Source organism: Gouania willdenowi, chromosome 3 (genome assembly GCF_900634775.1).
Source record: "Gouania willdenowi chromosome 3, fGouWil2.1, whole genome shotgun sequence".
Lineage (NCBI taxonomy): Eukaryota > Metazoa > Chordata > Actinopteri > Blenniiformes > Gobiesocidae > Gouania > Gouania willdenowi.
Window position 1 is genome coordinate 40496613 of NC_041046.1, and position 21248 is coordinate 40517860.

The 21248-nt window shown below is 39.5% G+C and overlaps 1 protein-coding gene and 1 long non-coding RNA gene across 10 annotated transcripts in view; both read left to right on the forward strand.

Annotated features, from left to right (window-relative positions):
- nav2a (neuron navigator 2a) overlaps nt 1-21248 on the forward strand; it is a 304501-nt gene that overhangs the window by 246777 nt on the left and 36476 nt on the right. For 8 of the 9 annotated variants that reach the window (XM_028473410.1, XM_028473361.1, XM_028473378.1 and 5 more), the window contains 4 exons: nt 11495-11624; nt 13774-14092; nt 14651-15374; nt 18055-18274. In XM_028473410.1, the coding sequence (XP_028329211.1) occupies nt 11495-11624; nt 13774-14092; nt 14651-15374; nt 18055-18274 (1393 nt within the window). The remainder of the gene's footprint in view (nt 1-11494; nt 11625-13773; nt 14093-14650; nt 15375-18054; nt 18275-21248) is intronic. The other variant, XM_028473386.1, reaches the window with a different exon arrangement.
- LOC114479653 (uncharacterized) lies at nt 53-9919 on the forward strand. Its single transcript, XR_003676004.1, has 4 exons — nt 53-342; nt 976-979; nt 5747-5756; nt 9909-9919. It is a non-coding gene; the product is annotated as an uncharacterized LOC114479653 (long non-coding RNA).

Below are 21248 nucleotides of genomic sequence, written 5' to 3' on the forward strand. Positions count from 1 at the left end.
GTATGGTGTGGCCAGAGGTGGTTCAGAGGGCGGGTCATCCTATCCCCCATGCTCCAACCAGCACGCAGCACTTCCTTCTGCCCTTTGACAGCTGACCGTTTGACAGCTTCACAGCGAGACCGAAACGGTGATACGTTTTGTTCAGTTTGGCCCAGTTGGCTTGGAAACTTATGTTCTTTTATTTGTGGGTTCTGCGTAACCCAGTTTGGTACTTATTATTTTCCTTATGTGGCTCAAATAAATAGCCCAGTTTGAAACAGATGTGTTGGCGTGCTGCTTGAGACTGGTGGAGGATGACGTGTTCATGTGCCGTTCAGTGGCTCCTAGGCTGAGCGTAACATGGTTATATATAGCGTTCTACTATCCTGGGGAGAATGTGACATTTGATCACCACATGGTAGGGATGCGCATCGTTAACCGGTTTTGTTTGGGAACCGGTTCTTAGTCAAATGATACTTTGGAATCGCTAACAAAAACCCTCTACGATTCTGCTATCGATGACGTATCGATGAAATTTGCGATGACGTCACACACTAAATACTGGTGTTTATGGAGGTCTCCTTTATCTATGTCTGATGTGTGAGGAATATGTTATTCACTACTGTTAATGCCAGAGGTGCGCTTACTCATGAGATGTTCCAAATGAGGTGTTACGCAGAAAGCTGTAGACGAGCTGACTCGTGGGCTTTGGCGGTGAAATGATAACTTAGCTAGAAGTGTGTGTAAATGAAAGCGTGAGTGCCCACCTCTTATATAGTTTGTCATCTTGTTGGTGTTAACTCATGTTGATGTAGTTTGGTTAGTTAATGTGAATGAAAGCCAGAGCCTGCGTGCTCATGGTATGTGTGTGTTCATGATAGCGCACCTGGTTCTACGTACGTCATGTCTAGTTAAAAGCATGTTTCTTTGTGCACTTATAACGTAGTGTTAGGATGGTTCATGTTTGAGCAGTAATTTGTAGTGGTTAGTGTGTAGTGTTGTTACTCAGGCTGCTATTCAGTTAAGCTAATTTGGTGACAGGATGTAGTAGAATATTTGTATATTTCACAATAAAAGCAGCCTGCAGGTTTCGGCAGTTAAAGGATTTATATATTGGCCAACATTGTGTGATAATGACAAAATGTATCTTATCCAACTTTTTTTAAATGGTCAGCTATGAGGAAAAACTGCTCTCTTCTGTTGCTGCTCTTAATATAGTTGGTGTTGTTCCATTGCTGTCTCCCACTAGTCTTACTTTCCTAACCACAGAGTTAAATGCAGGAGTTACAGCCTTGTATTGAGGTGGTAATAGGTGAGTTTACACATGCCCTTTGTTTATATAGAATTCACATGAGAAATATTCCTAGGCAGAGTCTTTTATTTTAACAGTTGCACATGAAATGACAACTACAATCATAGCATAACCATACCATTATGACCATTGTGACCACTGAACTAAATCCAGCATTTAAAGGATGCTATAAAGGCCTCAGCTTGCAAAGCTTGCAACTTATGTGACATAAAGTGTCTGCTGTAAGTGTACTCCAGCACTTTGTTGGAGAGTTTATGACTGGGAGAAAGGCCGGGAGCTCAACGTGCTGTTGGGAATTTGGTCATAATGATATCTCTGATTGATGTAAAGGCTTCATGGTGGAGTCATGTGCCACTTCTGGATGATGCAAAAAGTTTGCTGCGAGTCAGGGTTTTTCGTGTTGAATTTCAAATGCCAGTGTTTACACATCAAACAGATAGACTGAAGAAGGACTCTGTCAGAATGAGCGGCAGCCAGATGGATCTAAATACTGCTCGACTGGGAACAATGGGAGCAGACACCAAACGGAGACAGACATTCCTCAGTGTGATGTCCAGTCCAGTCTGTTCTTGCTGCTAAAGGGACAGCTGTGTCATTTTGGGACCACAGGGCTCCTGGGCTCATGCCCAGAATGTGCCTGATCCCTGTGGTCCCTTTCACTGCCTCTTTCACTTTGCACTGCACTTATTTTGTCCTAACTGTGTTTTTTTTGTCTTGACCATTCAAAGGAACAGTGCTTCTTATGGTAATCTAGATTATTTATCGATTCTTTAGTGTTCCACTATTCGTTTATATTGTAGAGCACAACCATTGGGGCATTTTTAGGGCCAATATCGATATTGGGGGTTTTTAAAATTCGATATCTGATGTATCTGCCGATAACCAATATGTGAAACAAGAACTTTAATATGAACAGGATATGAACTGTACATGAATATGATTGAAGACAAAGATGCAAAAAACTACTAAATCATAAGAAACGATAAATTAGTAACACTGTTAACATAAGGACCGTAAAGCCACTGATAAATAAGAAAAGGCAAATGTATGCAAACTGGATTTCCAAAAATACAATGTAAAAATACATTTTCAAAAATAAAGTTGCTCAAATAAAAACATGGATGAATCAAAAAAAGCTAACTAAACATTGAACTACTGACTTTTCCCAGTGTTGTAATTCAGCAATTTTTACTGCCCATTCAAAAGTGGCATCTTATAATGCAATTTATTTTGTAGAATTAGTTTTTGATCATGTTTATCAAAGCTTGTTACTAATACAGAGTCACCAGGATTAGTGCAGAAAGTGACAAGATATTTATTTCAATTACATTTATATTTGAGAAATTATATTTATTAAGTGTGATGTAGTGTTTTGTTACACTATGCTACTTTACATTTTTTTTTTACTCTAATTATGCTTCTGACTGTTGTTTTTCTGTCAGTGTTCAAATACAACTTGTCTGCAGTGTTATGTGTGTTCACTCAAACCCTGAGGCTTGTTGTTAGTCAGAGAAACAACTTTTTAAAGTCCTTCCTTCCTCCCTCTCTGCCTCATTGTCCCTCTGTGTGGACAGAGACAGGGATTTGGGGTTATACGATACATACAACCACTGTGTGAAGACCCGAAGTCAACTCTCAAACAAAGGAAATCCCCTTATTTCTGCTCCACGGCTCTGTTGTGGCTGCGTGTCTGTGTGTATATTTCTGCGGCACAGTTCCTAAAGTCAGATGCATCGACTGACCACCATCCCAGAGCGCAGGCTAAAGAAAAGTTGCGTTTTGCTCTTAAACACTCCTTAGGGAATCCTTATTTTATCCTCTCCCACTCTGCTTCTCTCCTTAGGAAGGGTTTGGGGCTTTGGCCCCTGAACTGTGACCCCGTTGGGAACACAGCCGGGTTCCTTCCCTGGAATGTCTTCATTTGGCTCACTTGTCCTCCTTTGCTGAGGGTCTCCTACTGGTTTACAGTCTTTTAGCCTTGTTAGCAAGTGAAAGTGAAACCCAGTCTCATCCATGTCTGCTTATAAATCCTTAACTTCAGACTGGAGGAGCATTTTAGGGCTTTTCTCCTGATCTCAATGCATTAGGACCTCATAGCACAGTATGGAGCAGGAAACCATTTAGCCATTTCTCCATTAGTAGAAACTACAATTTCTCAAAAAACTCATTTTACTTCAGGGGCCAAATATGGACCAGTTTGATCTCAAGGAGACTGCAGATTTTAGGACGGAAAAAGAACAATTTTAACATCAATTTTGCCCAAGTTTGTAACATCAGTCCCCTTTGTCGAATTGTTTGAGAAATTACAAGAAAAATGTGGAAAAATTGACAGTTCAATTAAAAATGACTGCATTCAATGTGATGTAAACAAAATAAAACTGCAAGCTCCTAAAAATATTGTAGAGTTTTATTAAATTGGTGAATTTGAGGTATCTCCACCTGGAATATTAAGTCATCTCATTTTGTAAATAATTGGAATGAAACAATAACCTGAAGTTGAAAAAGCTAACATTGTTGGTTCTACTGGACTTCAGGGTCGTTTTTGATAAACCACACCATTCTTTTAAGCACCTGGTGGGCCTCTCTGGTGCTGCTCACAAATGGTGTTTATCCTACTTCACAGACAGGACTTTTATGGTAATCTTGGATATTTTCTCCTTTAAGGTCCATGAAATAACATGTGGTGTGCCTCAGGGATCAATTTTAGGCCCTGTTTTATTTAATCTGTATGTGCTTCCTCTTGGTGATGTCTTCAGGAGGCACGGAGTGAACTTCCTCACTTACGCTGATGATACACAGCTGTATACCTCTGTGTCTCCTGATGACACCAGTCCAATGGATGCTCTTTTTAACTGTAATTTAAATATCACATCCTGGATGGCAGAAAACTTTCTCCACCTCAATCAGGACAAAACTGAAGTTTTAGTTCTCTGAGCATTATTTTAGACTCTGAGCTCTTTTATCTCTCACATTAAAAATATCACAAAACTAGGTTTTTATCATTTGAAGAACAGAGCCAGAGTTCCCCCCATTCTCTCTCAGGCCAACACAGAGACGCTAATGCATGCTTTTATCACTAGTCAAATTGACTACTGTAATGCCCTGCTTTCTGGTCCTCTCAAAAAGAGTATTTAAAGTTTACAATTATATCAGAATTCAGTAGCACGTTTCCTGACTAAGACCAGCAGTAAAATTGTGTTTCAGGATCGATTTCAAGGTTCTCTTACTGGTTTTTAAGCGTCTTAATGGACTTGAGCCTTTTTAACCTTCTGAACTACTTCCCTACAGTCAGGACACGCACACACAGTGAGGTGTCATTCCAGTTTTAACAGCCCGTGTTTGTGGAACAATCTGCCGGAGCACCTCAGGGCTGCAGAGAACTTTATTGTTTATAAGAAAAGGCTCAAGACCCACCTTTTCAAATTAGGTTTTAACTTATTTATTCATTTTAGGATTGTTATCTTTCATGTTTTTATTGCTATCTTTTGTTGTTTTTGTAGTTTCAGGATTTTTATCTTTTATGTTGTTATATACTTTTATGATTGTTCTTTTATGTTGTTTTTATAGTTTTGTTATGTTTTATGATTACTATTTAGAATTTATTGATTGATTTGATTGATTGAATATTTAGTGCCTCCTGGATAGATTTATGTCTATAGTTTTTATCAATTACTTTCATTTCACGCCCAATTTGAAATGTATTTACAGTTAATATTTACAGTTAATGTTTTAATCAAGATCATTTCTGTCATCATTTTGTGTGTTTTTGGTGTCATTTTGTGTGTTTTGTTGTTGTTTGTCTGTTCTTTTCATTATTCAGTTAATTTTTTCCCTATTTTGTTTGTTTTTGTTGTCGTTTTTGTGTGCTGTTAGCATTATTTTACATATTCTCTCTCTCTTTAGGGGAATTTTGCGGAATTGTTTGTGAGAAATTGCAAGATTTGTGGAAAATTTTAGAGTTCTTTCCACAATTGATAGAAAGAAAAAAAAAACAAATATAAAGTTGAAATTGTTTTAGTTGTTTTTTGTTTGCTTTGTTGTGTGATGTATTATACTGTATGTAATAGTATAATGCACTAATATCCAATGTGAACATTTTTGAATCCAAGTTAAAGGCATTCTTTTTCTCTACTGCGTATGACTGAGTGGGAGATTTTTTATCATGTTGTTGTTGATGTAATATTTTTGTTGCTTATTTTAAATGTTTTTACTGATGATTTTAATGTTCTTATTGATTTTTAAGCTGTTGAATGTTTTCTGTTGCACTTTTTGATCATGTAAAGCACATTGAGTTGCCTTGTGTATGAAATGCACTATACAAATACATTTCCCTTGCCTTGCCTTGCCTAATAAGACAATTGTATTGGGTGTGGACTTCAGGAAGAGTAGCAATGGCTCTAGCCAAAGCTAATGGAGATCCAAAGAAAAAAGATACAAAATATACAAGAGGTCAAGTGAGGGAAATGTGTAATTTGCCATTTAGAAGAGCTGGAAAATCAGAGTGGACTTGATTTCTTCACCTCAGTGCAATGATTCATTAGATGCCGACCTCGTGGTCCGTGTTTGGCACCACTTCCCCTCAAGGATAGTTCGTGGTGGTGTTTGGGAGTCCTCCCATTGGTCCTGTAGGGCTTGGTGGTTGGTAACTGGTGGGTGTCTCTGCCAGCGGGAGGTTGTGGGCCAGGCAACGCCACTTGGCCTCATCTCTAATTAGCTCAGGCCTGTCAGCTGGGCTGGGTGGATCTCGCTGGGAAATTGCAGTCTTCAGGCAGACGGACGCACGTATAGACTAGGGCAGTGGTTCTCAAACGTTTTTGACTCACGTAACCCCCCCCGACTACAACATTTTGCTTAGAAAACTGTTTAATAACAACTACAGAACATAATGATGGAATGAACGAGTGATAACACACATTTTAAAGAATCTCATTTTGTAAATAAGTGGAAAGAAACAGTATTTAGTTCAGTGGTTTTTAACCTTTTCTGGGTCGTGACCACATTTTGATATCAATGATTTCTGGCGACTCCAAAGGCATTTTTTTCTAGAATTAGTTTTTGATCATGTTTGAGCTCAGATGAAACATCTTTTACTGCTCGTTTGTTGAACTAGATTCACAAAGTGAAAGTATAGAATTATAGTTGTTTAAGATTGTGTGTTGTTTTAATTTAACATGGCGACCATGGCTCAGTGTTAGAGTGGTTCGTCCAATCACCGAAGGGTTGGGGGTTGGAATCCTCCTCTAGCCAAGTCACTGTCGTTGTGTACTTGGGCAAGGCTCTTTACCCACATTGCCCAGTATGAATGTGGTGTGTGAGTGAGTGTTGGTGGTGGTCGGAGGGACCGATGGTTCACTATGGCAGCCTCGCTTCTGTCAGTCTGCTTCAGGGCAGCTGTGGCTACAATAGTAGCTTACCACCATCGTGTGTGAAGTGAACGAAAAATGCATATATAAAGCGCTTTGAGTGTCAATGAAAAAGTGCTATGATGCATTATTATTAATATTATTATTAATGATAATAATAATTTAAAAAAAGAATAATAATAAAATCATTGCAAAAATGTATTTTAATTTTACAGAAATTTCAGGCGACTCTATTTAAACTCCAGGTGACCCCACATAAGGTCCCGACCCCAAGGTTGAAAAACACTGACTTATTTGCTCCAGAATAGATTTATTTCTATAGTTTTTATCATTTCCAGTCATATCACACCTGAAGTGGGACCAAGATGAACACATTATTTATTAATTTTCCACTCTCTATCTCGCTCTCTCAAGTACCCCCTATAGTGCTATAGGGGTACACGTACCCCCTTTTGAGAAACACTGGACAAGGGAAGAAAAAGAAGAGCAACAGTGGGACAATGACTGACCTCAGAGTTTGTCTGTGATTGTGTGGTTTGTCCTGATTTCTTTTTGGGATCTGTCGGTGCTTTGGGCGTGTTTGCGTGCACGTTGGTCGCAGCAGTAAAGGGGTTAACAGTCTTGGGGGAGGCTCATGTTACGAGCAGCAGGGCTGGTCCTTCTCTTTCCCCCTCTCTCTCTCTGTCTCAGTCCAGAGAGAGAAACGGAGCCTGAGGGATGAAGCATCAGCGTGAACGACAAAGGAGCTCCGTCTAGGATCTGTGCCAGGCTGGGAGCATGGAGGACAGACCCTGAGAGCACACGCACACACACACACACACACACACACACACACACACTCTCTCAGAGGGAAGGAGACGGATTGTTTCACTGTGTGAACTCTCTCAGTGTTGCAAAGTCATGAAGCTCTCTGTCCAGCTCGGCATTTTCCCTCAGCACTCTGGTTCCCACGGCAACCAGTGTGCCATTACCAGGTAGATGCTTTGATTGCTTTGATTTTTAACTGGTAGATTGTTCTCAGCTTTGCTTGGTTTTGTCTTCCTCTGCTTTTGTGGTAACTTGTTCTTATTTTTGTGCATTTGTGGGTGTGTGCATGTGCGTGTGTGTGTGTGTGTCTTGGGCGGAGATGAAAGTAACGGATTACAAGTACTCACGTTACTGTAATTGAGGTGCTTTTTTTTGGTACATTTCTAAATCAGTAATTTTACTTGTGCTTAATTACATTTTAAAGGAAGTAAAGTTACATTTCTACACCCAACCGTTACTGAGTAAGTTTAGATTTTTTAGTTTTTTTTTTAAAATGATGAACGGACATTGTAAAACGACAAAAAAAAAAAATGAAATGCGACAATCAGATGCATCACATCATAGCTGACCAATCAGATTGAACGTAATACATGGCACCAATTGAATGTTGAGTTATTTTCTCAATTTTAGAGTTTATCAATGTAGCTACACTGAGAGCCTGAGAATTGTTTTTATTTTGAATTCATTGCCGTTATTTTATTTTTTTTAAGAAGAATTGTACATTTTTTACAAACCTTTTATTTTATACAGATGCCTTTGTGGAAAATAAATTAGGTTCTAATTGTGCAAGACTTTATACATGAGATGTTTACTGTATGCAAGGGAACTGTGGAAAGATTTATTACCAAAAATAAACATTGGGGGGTGAAAGTAACTAACTTTTACTTTGAGTACTAATACATTGAGCTGCTTTTTACTTGTACTTGAGTATTTTATGTATGACTTACTTGTACTTGAGTAGATATATCAGTACTTTTTACACCTCTGGTCATGGGAGTGTAATTCTAAACACTTGTGGTGAAGGAATCTTCTTCCAAAATGCTTTTTTCTCAGAGAACTGTGATGTTTTCTGTGATGTTTTGCTCAGTCAGGCTGATTTAGATATCGTCTTCCTCTGCTTTTGTTGTAACTTGCTCTTATGTTTGTGCATTTCTGGGTGTGTGTTTGTCTAGGGAGTGTAATTCTAAACACTTGTGGCCACAGAATGTCCTTCTAAAATGTTTTTTTTTTACTCAGGGAACCAGGTTCTTCTCTGTGACATTGGTTCTATTGGTTGAATCCAAATGGAAGCTGTGATGTTTTGTTCCGTCAGGTTGTTAGAGGCCACACACAAAGCAGCAGCAGAGCTTGTCTAGAGCCAGCTGATTGGGTTCTTAGTGCTAATCTGTGTTCCCGTGAGTCTGGGATTCAGGCCATCATGATGAAGTCTTTGTTTTTGGTTCTATGTAGCAAGAGCTATTTTGGCTTCAGGTCGCCGTGTGGGTTGTGGGATTTGATTCAATTTGATTTTGTATAAATCTAATTATAAACTGCTAATGGCACCTATGATACATTCATTTTTAAAAAGCTGTATTTAACTTGTACAGGGGGAAAAATCCCAAGAGAATTATACGGAGACTATCTGCATAATAGAGCAAATGACAGATAGTATATACTATAAGATAGAACCATAGATAAGGTAAAAAGGATGTTTAAATGACCAAATAATTCAAATATAGATATCCCAGTCCCTTAAAATTCAAAAATTCAATGAAGCTCCACAGTATGTACAGGGACATGCTATTTTTATATGCTTTTATCACACAACTGCAGTCATCTTTAATTGCTATCAAAACAACACTCCAGTCTTCAAATTCATGCAACTTTTTACAAACAATTTTTCAAATTATCACAAAATTGAGGAATGTTGAGGAGAAGATCCAGCTCTGATATTTGTCACTTATTGCTTGAATAATGTAGGTGCTTTACATTATGATATATATTAGTTATACTTGGAAGTGCAAACTAGGGCATAAAAATGTTGGAATTCCTCTTTTTTCCAAACTAAAATCTGCCCATTTGACATCAAACTACAGTGTTTTTGGCCCTTGATTGTAAACAAGTTTGACACTCCTTCGATAGTTAAAGAAAATCTGTCCAAATATCACAAGGGAACCACAGATGAGAAACCAAAGCCATGGATAAATGCAGGAATGAACCATAGAGGAGAGAGTGGAGAAGGCACAGATTGTTAAAGAAAAAAGGGGAAATTGTAAAGAAATGAAACTATGGAGGTGATTTAGTAGAAAGATGCTATCTCTACCTGTTCAACTGTTCACGTGCTTTGCAACAGGCTGAAGGTTTGTGTGACGATCTACACCACATGTGTCAAACTCATGGCCCGGGGCCCAAATCCGGCCCTTTGGAGCATTCAATTTGGCCCGCAGGAGAAATGAAAAATGACAGAGAAAACAAGAATCATTGTGTAAATGAAATTCAACAATATTTGCAGGGGCTTGTATTAAAAAATTAATTATAAAAATTGGTCACAAATCTAGAAAATTTAAAGTGAAAACCATTTTGGGACTGATGTCTGTCACTTATCAATTTCTTCCATATTTTGTACTTTATGTACAGTATACCTACAAGTGTAAACTAGGGCACAATAATGTTGAAATTACTCATTTTCGCTCATAAAATCTTTGGCCCTCTTGAGATCAACCTGCTCTGCATTAGGGCTGAGCGATATGGACCAAAACTCATATCTCAATATTTTTTCCCAAAATGACGATATACGATATAAATCTTTATAATTTTCCTTTAAATGAGATCTGACCAAAAAGACAGTTTTGGGTTTTATTTGATGATCCAAATGCCACACAGGCACATTTACTAACAAATGGCTGCTCAATATGTTTCACTTTAGTTTTTTTCTCCTCTAAGGGACAGCATGTGTGAGTGAGTTCTGTAGTATTGTTTAGATGAAGGTCTGGGTTAGGACGCACTCAGAAATCCATCAAACTGGGCTTTGTTATGTTGTTCTGAAGCATTTCTCACCCGTTTATTCAGTGTTACCTGATTTTTGTTTTGTTTTTTTGTGTTTCCACCTGAACTGAACTCGTTGCTAAGGATCAAAATTATTCTATGCCGCCTATTTTTATTTGATAACCTTTGCAAAATACTGTTGGTGCCTTTTTTTTTTGTGGAAAATTGCTTGACCTTATGTGATCAGGCGTTACCATGGAAACGCGATACAAGATACAAGCAGTCTTCCTCGATATTTGTGGCCTCAGCCTCCCTCTGGTTCTTTTCAGAGATGTTTGCCAACTGGCTGGGCTTCCTGTCCCCCCTCAGACTCTACACACACACACACACACACACACACACACACACACACTTATTTACAAATATCCAGCATTAACTTCTGCTGTGTTTGCTCGCTTCAGATGGCACTGTTTGAACAGTTTACCCACACACACACACACACACACACACAACGTGATGTCACCCCTCTGATCAGCCTTTGTTCATCTGTTAGACTTCCCCCATTCACGTTGTTTCTGCTTTGTGTTTGCGTGCATCCATCCATGTTAGAATCCAAATAGTAGAAAAGAAAAAAGAAAAATCAACCAGATGTGTATATTTTAAGCAACGCTAGTCCTTATTGTGTTTGACACTTTAAGTATTTTTATTGTGTGTTTGGAAAGGGTTCTAAACGCTCAATGGAATCTAGAGTTCATTGCACATTACCGGCATTTTACAAAAGAATAAAACCTCAATCGTGTTCTGGAAAGTCTCACTATTTAAATTGTTAGTGAATTTGCATAGTTTCTTCCCAAACCGCCACTTTTGAGCCGCCTCCATGAGGACTTCCTCATCTTTGACTACATGTGATTAATTACTAACAGGTTCTCCTCTGTCCTTTCTGCTTTGTGTGTGTGTGTGTGTGTGTGTGTGTGTGTGTGTGTGTGTGTGTGTGTGTGTGTGTGTGTGTGTGTGTGTGTGTGTGTGTGTGTGTGTGTGTGTGTGTGTGTGTGTGTGTGTGTGTGTGTAGCTGGGACGACAGCAGCTCCGTGAGCAGCGGAATCAGTGACAACATCGACACAGATGACATCAACACCAGCTCATCCATCTCCTCGTACGCTAACACACCTGCAGCGCAGCGTAAAGGCCTGAACACACAGGTAGGAGCATGTCCACATGTGGCACCGCTTCAAAGACCCTTCAGGCTTTAATTTGTAGGATTATCTGCCATAATGGAACTGTTCAGCCTTAACAAATTATGAATGAATACATGTAAATGATGATTGAAGCGTTGATTTGATTTTGTTCATGGAAGTGGAAAGATTAGTTTTAGTTTGTACCAGAGATGGGCAACTTAAATCACAGTGTGGGCCACTATCAGCCTTCATGTCGGCATTCTGAATGACTAATCAGAGCATTAATCATTTTTTTGTTGTCCTTTTGTGTATTTTTCTGTAATTTAGTGTGATTTTGCAGTCATTTTTGTGTATTTTTGTATTCCTTTAGTGTATTTTTGTTTCCTTTTGTACAGTTTCAATATTATTTTGTGCTTTTTTTCTCATCCTTTTGCATATTTCTCTGTAATTTTGTGTGATTTTGTTTTCCTATTATGCATTTTTGTTGTCGTTAGTGTATTTTTGTGGTCGACTTGTGTATTTTTTGTTTCCTTTTGTGTTTTTGTTTCCTTTTGTGTATTTTCAATGTCATTTTGTGTTTTTTCCTCATCCTTTTGTGTATTTTTCTGTATATTTTAGTTTTCATTTTGTGTATTTTTGTTGTCATTTAGTGTAGTCTTGTTTTCCTTTTGTGTATTTTTCTGACATTTTGTGTGATTATGCACTCATTTTGTGCATTTTTTTGTCGTTTTGTATATTTTAGCTGCTTTTTTGTGTATTTTCTGTCATTTTGGAATCGCCCACACCTGAGAATTAACGTCAAAGATCAAGTTTATATGTCCTCCAGCTTTATTGCTGGAGGACATATAAACTTTTAAAACTGCTTGTTATCCGACAATGTGATTTCTGAGGTGAATTTGACAGCACTTTGCTTGCATGTGTATTTTATAAAACATGAATTTTAATAAAACATGCACTAGAAATGACTTGATACTCTTTGCAGGGATCAATGAGTAGGATTCCCCAAACAAACAAATAAGGATGAGACCACGTTCCATGTGCATAAACTGAAGATGTAGCTAGATTTACTGAGAAGTCGTGAAGTTGATGTTGACAATGTCCTCAAATCATCCAACAACAGCTGAGAGCCACTCAGATCGGAGGGGTTAGAATTATCCTCATGAACTGATTCACGTGTTTGTCTCACAAACATTGTAATGCAGAGCCAGTCATCATGTGACACTAAGGCTGCACACTTTGAGTCCGCCACGTAGAGGAGCCAGACTCAGCACAAATCCATTAAAGTCTGCCTCATTCGTCCTCAGGCAGTCCCACCATGGCTGGATGAGTGTTATTTGGAGGTTAAAGCAGGTTGCTGTGGATCTGAGGAGTTTCCTGGACAACAACGGAATGGACTGAAAAGTGTGAACAACTGTAATTTACCCTGACTCGGTTAAATTACAGCTTTGTACTGAAATGTCAAGACAGGGACAAGTACTAATACACAGCATTAAAGGGGACATATTAAGAAAAATCCACTGTTACAGTGTCCACCGGCACACAAAATGTGAAATGAATCCATCCAGTTCTTTGTTTGTGGTCTGTGTAGGTCTTATAACACAGAGAAAAGTGCTCCGTTTCAAATTTTCTGAGTTTGTGATGTCACAAGTTGAATCGGGCTTTGCTTCGAACTCCATCTGCCGAAGACACAAGAAGGAAGTGGCTGGATTTCATTTTTAATGACAATGTTCCCTCCGTAGTTGGGAAATACTTGTTAGTGTGTGCCAATCACTTCACCCCGACTGTTTCCATAACCTCATAACTCGTTTCGGGGGGGGGGGAAATGGAGCATTCTGAAAGAGCTGTTTTATACTGGGTCTTGAACCTCCCCTTTTGCTTGATTCATGTTATGTTTTGACCAAAGCCCAGCACAGATATGTCATTTAGACCACAGGGAACTGTTTTAAAAGGTGGAAAATGGGTATAATATGTCTCTATTAAAGGGTGCACAGCATACATTACGAGTTTGTGTAGTGACCAACCTACTTTTCTACAGTACTCACGGTACTGTAAATAAGTTGCTTTTATGGGTACTTGTCATTTTTTGAGTATATTTCTAAATCTAATTTTACTTGTACTTAAGTACATTTTAAAAGAAGTAAAGTGTTTGATTACCTATTTAATTTGTTTCCAGCCTGTGACAGACTCAGAGAAGCACTCGGCCTCCACCGTGGTGCACACGGCCTGGTCAGGGGACGAGGTGAAGAGGTCAGACGGCGGGTCGGATAGCGGGGTCAGGATGGAGCCGGCCTCCAAGTGGAGCCGCCGAAACCCCTCAGACATTTCTGACGAGTCAGATAAGGGCGGCTCGGGGAGGAAGGTGCCCTCTATGTCCAACACAGGCTCCTGGAGGAGAGGCATGAGCACTCAGGTGGGGGTGACCTCCCCTCGGACCAAAAGCACCAGTAGCACCGGCTCCTCTGGATCAGTCGGCCTGAAGACGCACAGTTCAGGTAACGCAGACGTGCATCAATTAATAATGATACCCAGGGCCACTGTAAAGCAGGGGTCACCAACATGGTGTCTGCGGGCACCAGGTATCTCGCATGGACTTTGTGAGGTGCCTTCAGGGGCTCTAGTCAACAATAAACTCCTGGATTCAAACTCCTCAAAAAGATAATTACATTTGAGAGATGTATTTAGAACTTAGTAAAGTGAAATATTGCTGCAAGTGATGAAGTTTTAGTATTAAAGGGTGGGTTTTTGTTAAACATGACATAAGTATTACATTTTACAAATGTTATATGTTTCACTATCAGTTATAAGTTGATAATTTTCTATGAAATGTGATGACAATGAAACAATTGCACAAATGAGGAGAAATAAATAATAAATAAACTTTAACATTTCTTACCTTTTTGAAATGTAACTTTTTAAATTCAGAATGTAATTATAATTGACTTTCAGGGGAACAATAATGGAATTGGCCCCAACCCTAGTTAATATACATTGAGTCTTTTGTAGAATTTGAATTGTAAGACAATAAATCAGTATTTCTCTGCGTCCTCCAGGTAAGACGGACGATATAAAGGTGTCTGAAAAAGGGCGTCTCTCCCCCCGTCCTAACGGTCTTTACCGCTCGCCCTCAGACGCCGGGCGCAGCAGCGGCGATGAGACCAAGAAGTCGTCGGTTCCGTCCAGCCGTACGCCTACAACCAGCACGCTCACACACACAGTCTCCGACCCCAACTCCCAGTCCCACGCTCTGACCTCACGCACACCCACCAGCACCTTTGGCTTCAAGAAGCAAACTTCAGGGATGGTAACCATGGTTACCGCCAGCGGCGCCACCATCACCAGTGGTTCGGCCACACTGGGGAAGCTGCCCAAGTCTGGGATGCGCTCACTGTCCGGGGGACTGAAGGCCGGGGGGCAGGATGGAGGCCCGGTGCTGAGTCATCACGACGACGGCTTCCTGCCGATGAGCGCCCGCTCCACGCTGCAATACCGCAGCCTGCCCCGGCCCAGCCGCTCAGGGGCCGCCGCGCGCAACGGAAACCGCTCGTCCACCAGCAGCATTGAGGCCGCCGTGTTGTCCGTCACCTCGCACGGGAAAAACGCCATCGGCCTCGCCAAGACCAACGGGTCAGGAGGCTTGCTGGTCAATCAGACGGACCGGGAAAAGGGCGTCTATGATGTGGACAACCTGAGGTGCGGCGTGGCCGTCCAGAATCCAGGAGCAGCGACCGTTCCTCTGACAGGACGCCATCAGGTTTCATCTCCCACGCTGCGCAGGTGAGCCTCACCCGGGGGGGACTGGCCATTCCGGAAGTCGGGCTTATGTCACAGATGATGTTAGCGCCATTAAATAAACGGACATCATTTTGAAATGAGGGAAAACAACTCGTCCGCTTCCTGTTTGTCCGATGACCAAAACGTCTTTATTTCAATACAGGAGTGATTAATATCCTGGTATGGCATACAGTTATGAAGAAACTCTACCAGAAGAGGCCAGGGGACGATGTAAGGCTAAGTTATCAGTGCTAAGGATATCTGAGTGTCCATACAAAGTCCCAGTCAACACTTGGATGAACAATCCAAAACATTGGCCCCATTTCACATACCAAGATCTTTACAATTATCTAATAACTGAACCCCGTGAGTAACCCACACAGGTAAAATTCTGCGGTAAAATCCTCACACGCCATTAATCACAGTGTACTTTATAATGGAGCTACAACAGATATAAATACGACATATTACCATCTGGAATGAAAACTAAAGCCACCGAGATGCTCCAAAAATCCTCAATCCTTTTAAACCCAATCTGTCCTATGAAGGAAAAATTTGATCTGTGTTAACAATGAGGAACCTGGTGATATGTAATGGCAAAGGATATCTTTAATCGCCAAAATGTGGCAAACAATAGTGAAAAAGGGCAAAATGTAGCAAGAAATAGTGAAAAGGAGGCAAAATGTAGGGAAAAGTGATATTTATTGGGCAAAAGTTAGCTTTTTTGGACGATAAGTGGGCAAATGTTTTTCAAAAAAGGGATAAAAATTGGATAATTGTTAAAAAATTCTTGCAAAAATGGCCAAAAAAAAGAAAAAATTGAGTATTTATTGGCAAAAAAAGTGTACAGAACTTACAGTACAGGCCCAACAAGATGGTTTGTACCCAGGGCTCAAAATGTGGTTCTATGCCTCTGCCCACATCTGTACCTTTCCCACGCACGGCCATCGAGTAGACGAACTGTCCTCAGACTGTAATCATTCTGTCACTGTTAATGTTGCGATGAGTGAGGATCACACGTCTGGACTCACTTCTCGTGCACGCGCACACACACACGTTGGACTCCCCCGAGGTGAAGTCAGGCCACTGTGGAGGCAGAGCTGGAGCCGCTGCCAGGCCTCAGCGCTCTGCCCTCATTAATGTGATGAGTGTTCATCAAAGAGACGGCTTTTATCGCCCACCGGGGCTCATTTACCTCCAACGCAGGATTAGCAGTGAGCCAGGAGAGAGTTTAGTGTGAGACGGCCTTGACTTCACAAGCCCGCTACTGTTTTCCTCGTTCCACGGATGATTTAAACTAATACTGCACGCCTTTGGTCATAGTTCAACACAAGAACTTCAATCGCTCTCTATCTATACTTTAGTCATTTAAAACTCATCTGACTTAAAGGGATCCTCCAAGTTTGACCTAAAGATTTTTGAAATGTCTAAAATGCCTAACAAACACATTTTTATGTAACTTTTATGTAACCATATAACTTTTAAAAATGGGACTATTTTACAATTCTAGAGCCTGTGTTCCGCCATCTTGAAATTACGTGATTGATGATGTCATACGGCCCCACTGCCTTTAAACATCCCATTGTTTCCTATTGGAGTGAAGCATTCAGCCTGATTTTTAAATCATTTACCAGCGTTTTCGGTCAAAATGACAACTTGTGTTGCTTTTGTTTGCTTTAAATAGTCATAGAAAAGTTAAAGACGTCAATGTAAACCTCTTTTGTTTACTGAAAGAGAATAAAAACAGTTGTGACCTGAACAAAATATGTAACCGCAGGGGGGGACAGTTATACCTCGATTTCGTAGAAGACAATGAAGCAGAGAAGAAGAGTTTTCCTAAGGGACGTTTACTGTCCCGTACACATTGTGAATTAGCGAGTAATCACGGACTGTTAACACACAAACCCTGAGGATAGAAGTCCATTTGGATGTGAGTCCTTCAACTACCACAGCATCAGTCACACACTGTTCAAGGGAAGAGTAAAGGCCCCATAGGAGAGCTCTTCTTCTCCGCTTCATTGTCTACTACAAAATCGCAGAGTTGGAAATCACAGATTTTTTCCAGGTCACAGCAGTTTTTATTCTCTTTGGGTAAACAAAAGAGGATTACATCGATCTCTTTAACTTTTCCTGATTATTTAGAGCAACCAAAAGCAGCACAAATTGTCATTTTGGCTTAAAAAGCTGCTAAATGACATAAAAAGCAGGCTGAATGTTTCACTCCAATAGGAAACAATGGAATGTTTACAGGCAAATGAGGCTGTGACATCATCAATCACATGATTTCAAGATGGCGGAACACAAGCTCTTAAACTGTAAAGTAGTCCCATTTTTAAAAGTTAATAGAAATTAATATGGTTCATAATAATGTATTTTGTTAGGCATAGATTTTCTAATAAGTACATTTTAAAGATTTTAGATCAAAAACATCAAAAACACAAAAACATCACACATTTCTGCTTAATATTTCTAATTTGGGAAAGAAAGACCTATTTTCTTTCTTTTGGCTGAAAAATTTTGATCAGTTTCATACAGAAGTAGTTTAAAGTGACATAAATGAACAAATTCCTATTGTTTATGATCACACCTCTGTTTCCTTCTCCACATTTTCATCCTCATGGAGCATTTTTGCAATCGTGGCTTTACCTTTAATTTTCACTCTCCTCTTCACTAATCATTCCAGGCTCTTTGGTGGAAAGCCCAGTAAACCGGCTCCACTGACCACAGCTGAAAACATGAAGAACTCCACAGTGATCTCCAACCCTCATGCCACCCTGAACCACGTGACCACCCTGCTGGAGTCCCCTGACGGAGGCCTGGGAGGCGGGGAAACCGAGACCAGCAGCCCCATGTTCGGCGGCAGAGTGCTGGGATCAGGAATGGGAACACTGGGCAGTGAGCAGGTGAGGACAACGTGTTTACTGTTTAAAAATATAAGCTTAGAATTCATTTCAGACTAAATCGCATGGAGAAATATTCGTGCTTTGAGTTTGATCTGCTGTTTTTTGAGATGATCCCATGTCAGGGAGCTTAGGGTAAGCATATTTTCACTTTCAAAATAGAGGACGCTTGGGCCGACCCATACTCAAAAGTACTCAATGTTTTCATGAATCTACCTTGTAACCGCAAAATACAATATAGTGGATAAATAAGTTATTGTTTGGGTTTAAAAATGAAATTCTCTCTTTACAAGAAAAACTTAAAAACTATCTGAAATCAGTGGTCAATCCTTTTTATTATGCATTATAACAATCTGTCCTTGCAAAATTTAACACTGACATTTTTTTTATTAAATCCACCGATATTTGGTCTTTCTCTTCTTTAATGATACTGATACATAAGATGCATTCAGGTTTCATGGGAAACACGAACATGTATTCATAAAATGCGACCGGACGGTGCGGACAACACATGAAAAGAGGACGTGTCCGGGTAAATCCAAATGTATGGTCACCCTAAGGGAGCTCAGTGACAAATGAACAAACTACTTTTAAGATCATTGTGTTGAATCGTAGAATATCAATTTTAACTCTAAAAATAATAATAAGAATCGTCCCTCCTGTTTTCCTCTGGTTCCTAAAATGTAAACTTCATTTTGTGTAAAATATTTATTCTACTTACAGTCTTAGATTGTGTTCGAAATCGCACACTAATGTACTATACACGACTCACTCATGCTGTCTATTATATACCATTACTATGATTAGGATGGTGACCGTTCCCGCTGAAGTATAATTCAAAGTTTCCCAAGATGCAATTGGAACCTACAACAATAAAAACCTGAGGTAAACTGAGGCTAAATATCTCTGTTGATTCTCCACCTTTGAAAGTTCTGAAAAAGTTTTAAGTGATAAAGTGACCAAGTAGAATATCAGCATGTGCTCATTTAATCCATAAAACTCATTTTAGAGATTTTCATAGACCCTTAATTGTGCTACTGACTGAACTTCTGGTTAACTTCAAAACAAGAGCCCTATTTACTAGGGCTGCCAATTTTGGTCGTTTAGTCGACTAATTGGTCGATGCCGTCGTGGTCGACCAGCAACAGTGTCAGTTTCAATACCGTTTAAAAAATGCAATTCACTTATATAGGTGATGAGGATTAAATATCAAATATCATTTATTTAATGCCTAAACATGATTGTATGTACAGCTGTGAGTGAGTGCTGGCTGCAAAAAAAAAAAAAAAAAGAATTAAGACAGGCTTGAAGCACAAGCATTCACTATTGAATCAATCCTTTTTCTGCACAAGAATAAGGATTAGCCTTATATTTGATACATATGTAACTAGAGCCAGTGCTGTCTCTGGCGCCGCGGGGCGCACTGCGCACCTGTGTTTGACGTGCGTGCGTTTGTTTGTTAATAAAAGAAAGTCATTTGTATGAGGAAAAAATAGGTTTTAATTGTCGGTTTTAGGTCGGGCACAGATATAAATACCTAATGTGTGTCAGACCTGTAGGTTTCACTTTTTTTGTCGGGTTCTGGTCAAAGCTTGAATAAGGTTCATATCATAAATGGTCTGTGTTTAAAAGCAATTTGGCACCACAAAACCACAACACAATATTTGTCTCTCTTTTTCTTTCTCCTCATCCTCTTCTGCACCTGCTCATTCATTCTCCGTTTTATTTTGATTTTTTTTTTTTTTTTTGATCAACTAATTGCTACGTGTGCCATAGTCTTGGTCGACCAACCAGACTACAGTCCTACTATTTACAAAGGGGTTAAAAACTAATGCAAGACAAGAAGAGATGCTTTTATTTTGAAAAGGGAATGTTTGATTTATAGCTTGAAGCTGGTTCCAGGACGATTTTACGTCCCACTTGCAATGCATCATCGGGCGGTTGTGTAGTATGCACTAGTGTGCCCACTGTGCTTAGGAAATCTCCCCTTATAGTATACATCCGGGTATTTCTTGCGTTCTCAGTCTATCCATACTATCTAATGAGAACGCACTACATACTCATTTAGACGTCAGACTTAGTATGAGTAGTACGTTACTATGACATTTACAACACAGCCTATGTGACAGCATTGATCTCACTTCATCAGGAAGAACTTGCAGGAGACGAGTTAGCATGACGAGCTAACACAACACAATGACCTGTTGGTGGGACAAAGGCCTCAGTCACACCCATTTCAACAACACAGCGTTAATGCTGACAGCAAATGTTGATTTAGTTTCAGTCATAATTAGGGATGTAACGATTAATCGTAAGGCAGTTAAAAATCGATTCATAGGTATCACGGTTGATATCGATTTTCTGAAAAGTCACAAGTGTAGGCAGCGGGCGGAGTCTGCTAATACTTTACTTTCTTTCTGGCCGCCTTCTACTCTTAATGTTAATAAATGATTCATTACCCCTTTAGCACCGAAAGAATATCTGTAATATTACTTGAATATCTGTAAAAGTCACGTTTTTCTATTAGCTCTGTCTGCTAGCATAGCTTCTCTTCTTCACTGCAAGATATCTGCATGCCAACCGTCCACTGTGTTACCAGCGCCCTCTGCTGGTCCAAACAAATATGACGTAAATCAGTGCAATCGCGTTTTTTTTTTTTTTTTTTAAAAAGTCCAATTGTTAAGGCACAAAATACATTTTCAGTTGCACTTTTAAAAAGAAAAAGAACTATTATGCAGTTTTGCATTGTTTATTATAGAACCAGAATTTAAATTAATAGGCTTCATTTTCATTTGTATTATTCCTTTATTTATTTCATTCAAGATTAATTTTTAGTTAAATTGCATTGTTTTGAATAGTTTATCAAGGAATTCTTTTGACAATGAAAAATAAAAGGAAAATAGTACAGTATTTTCTAAAAAAATTTGTCTACAGTCCCATTTTGTAAAATAAATCGTGAGAGAATCGTATCGTGAAC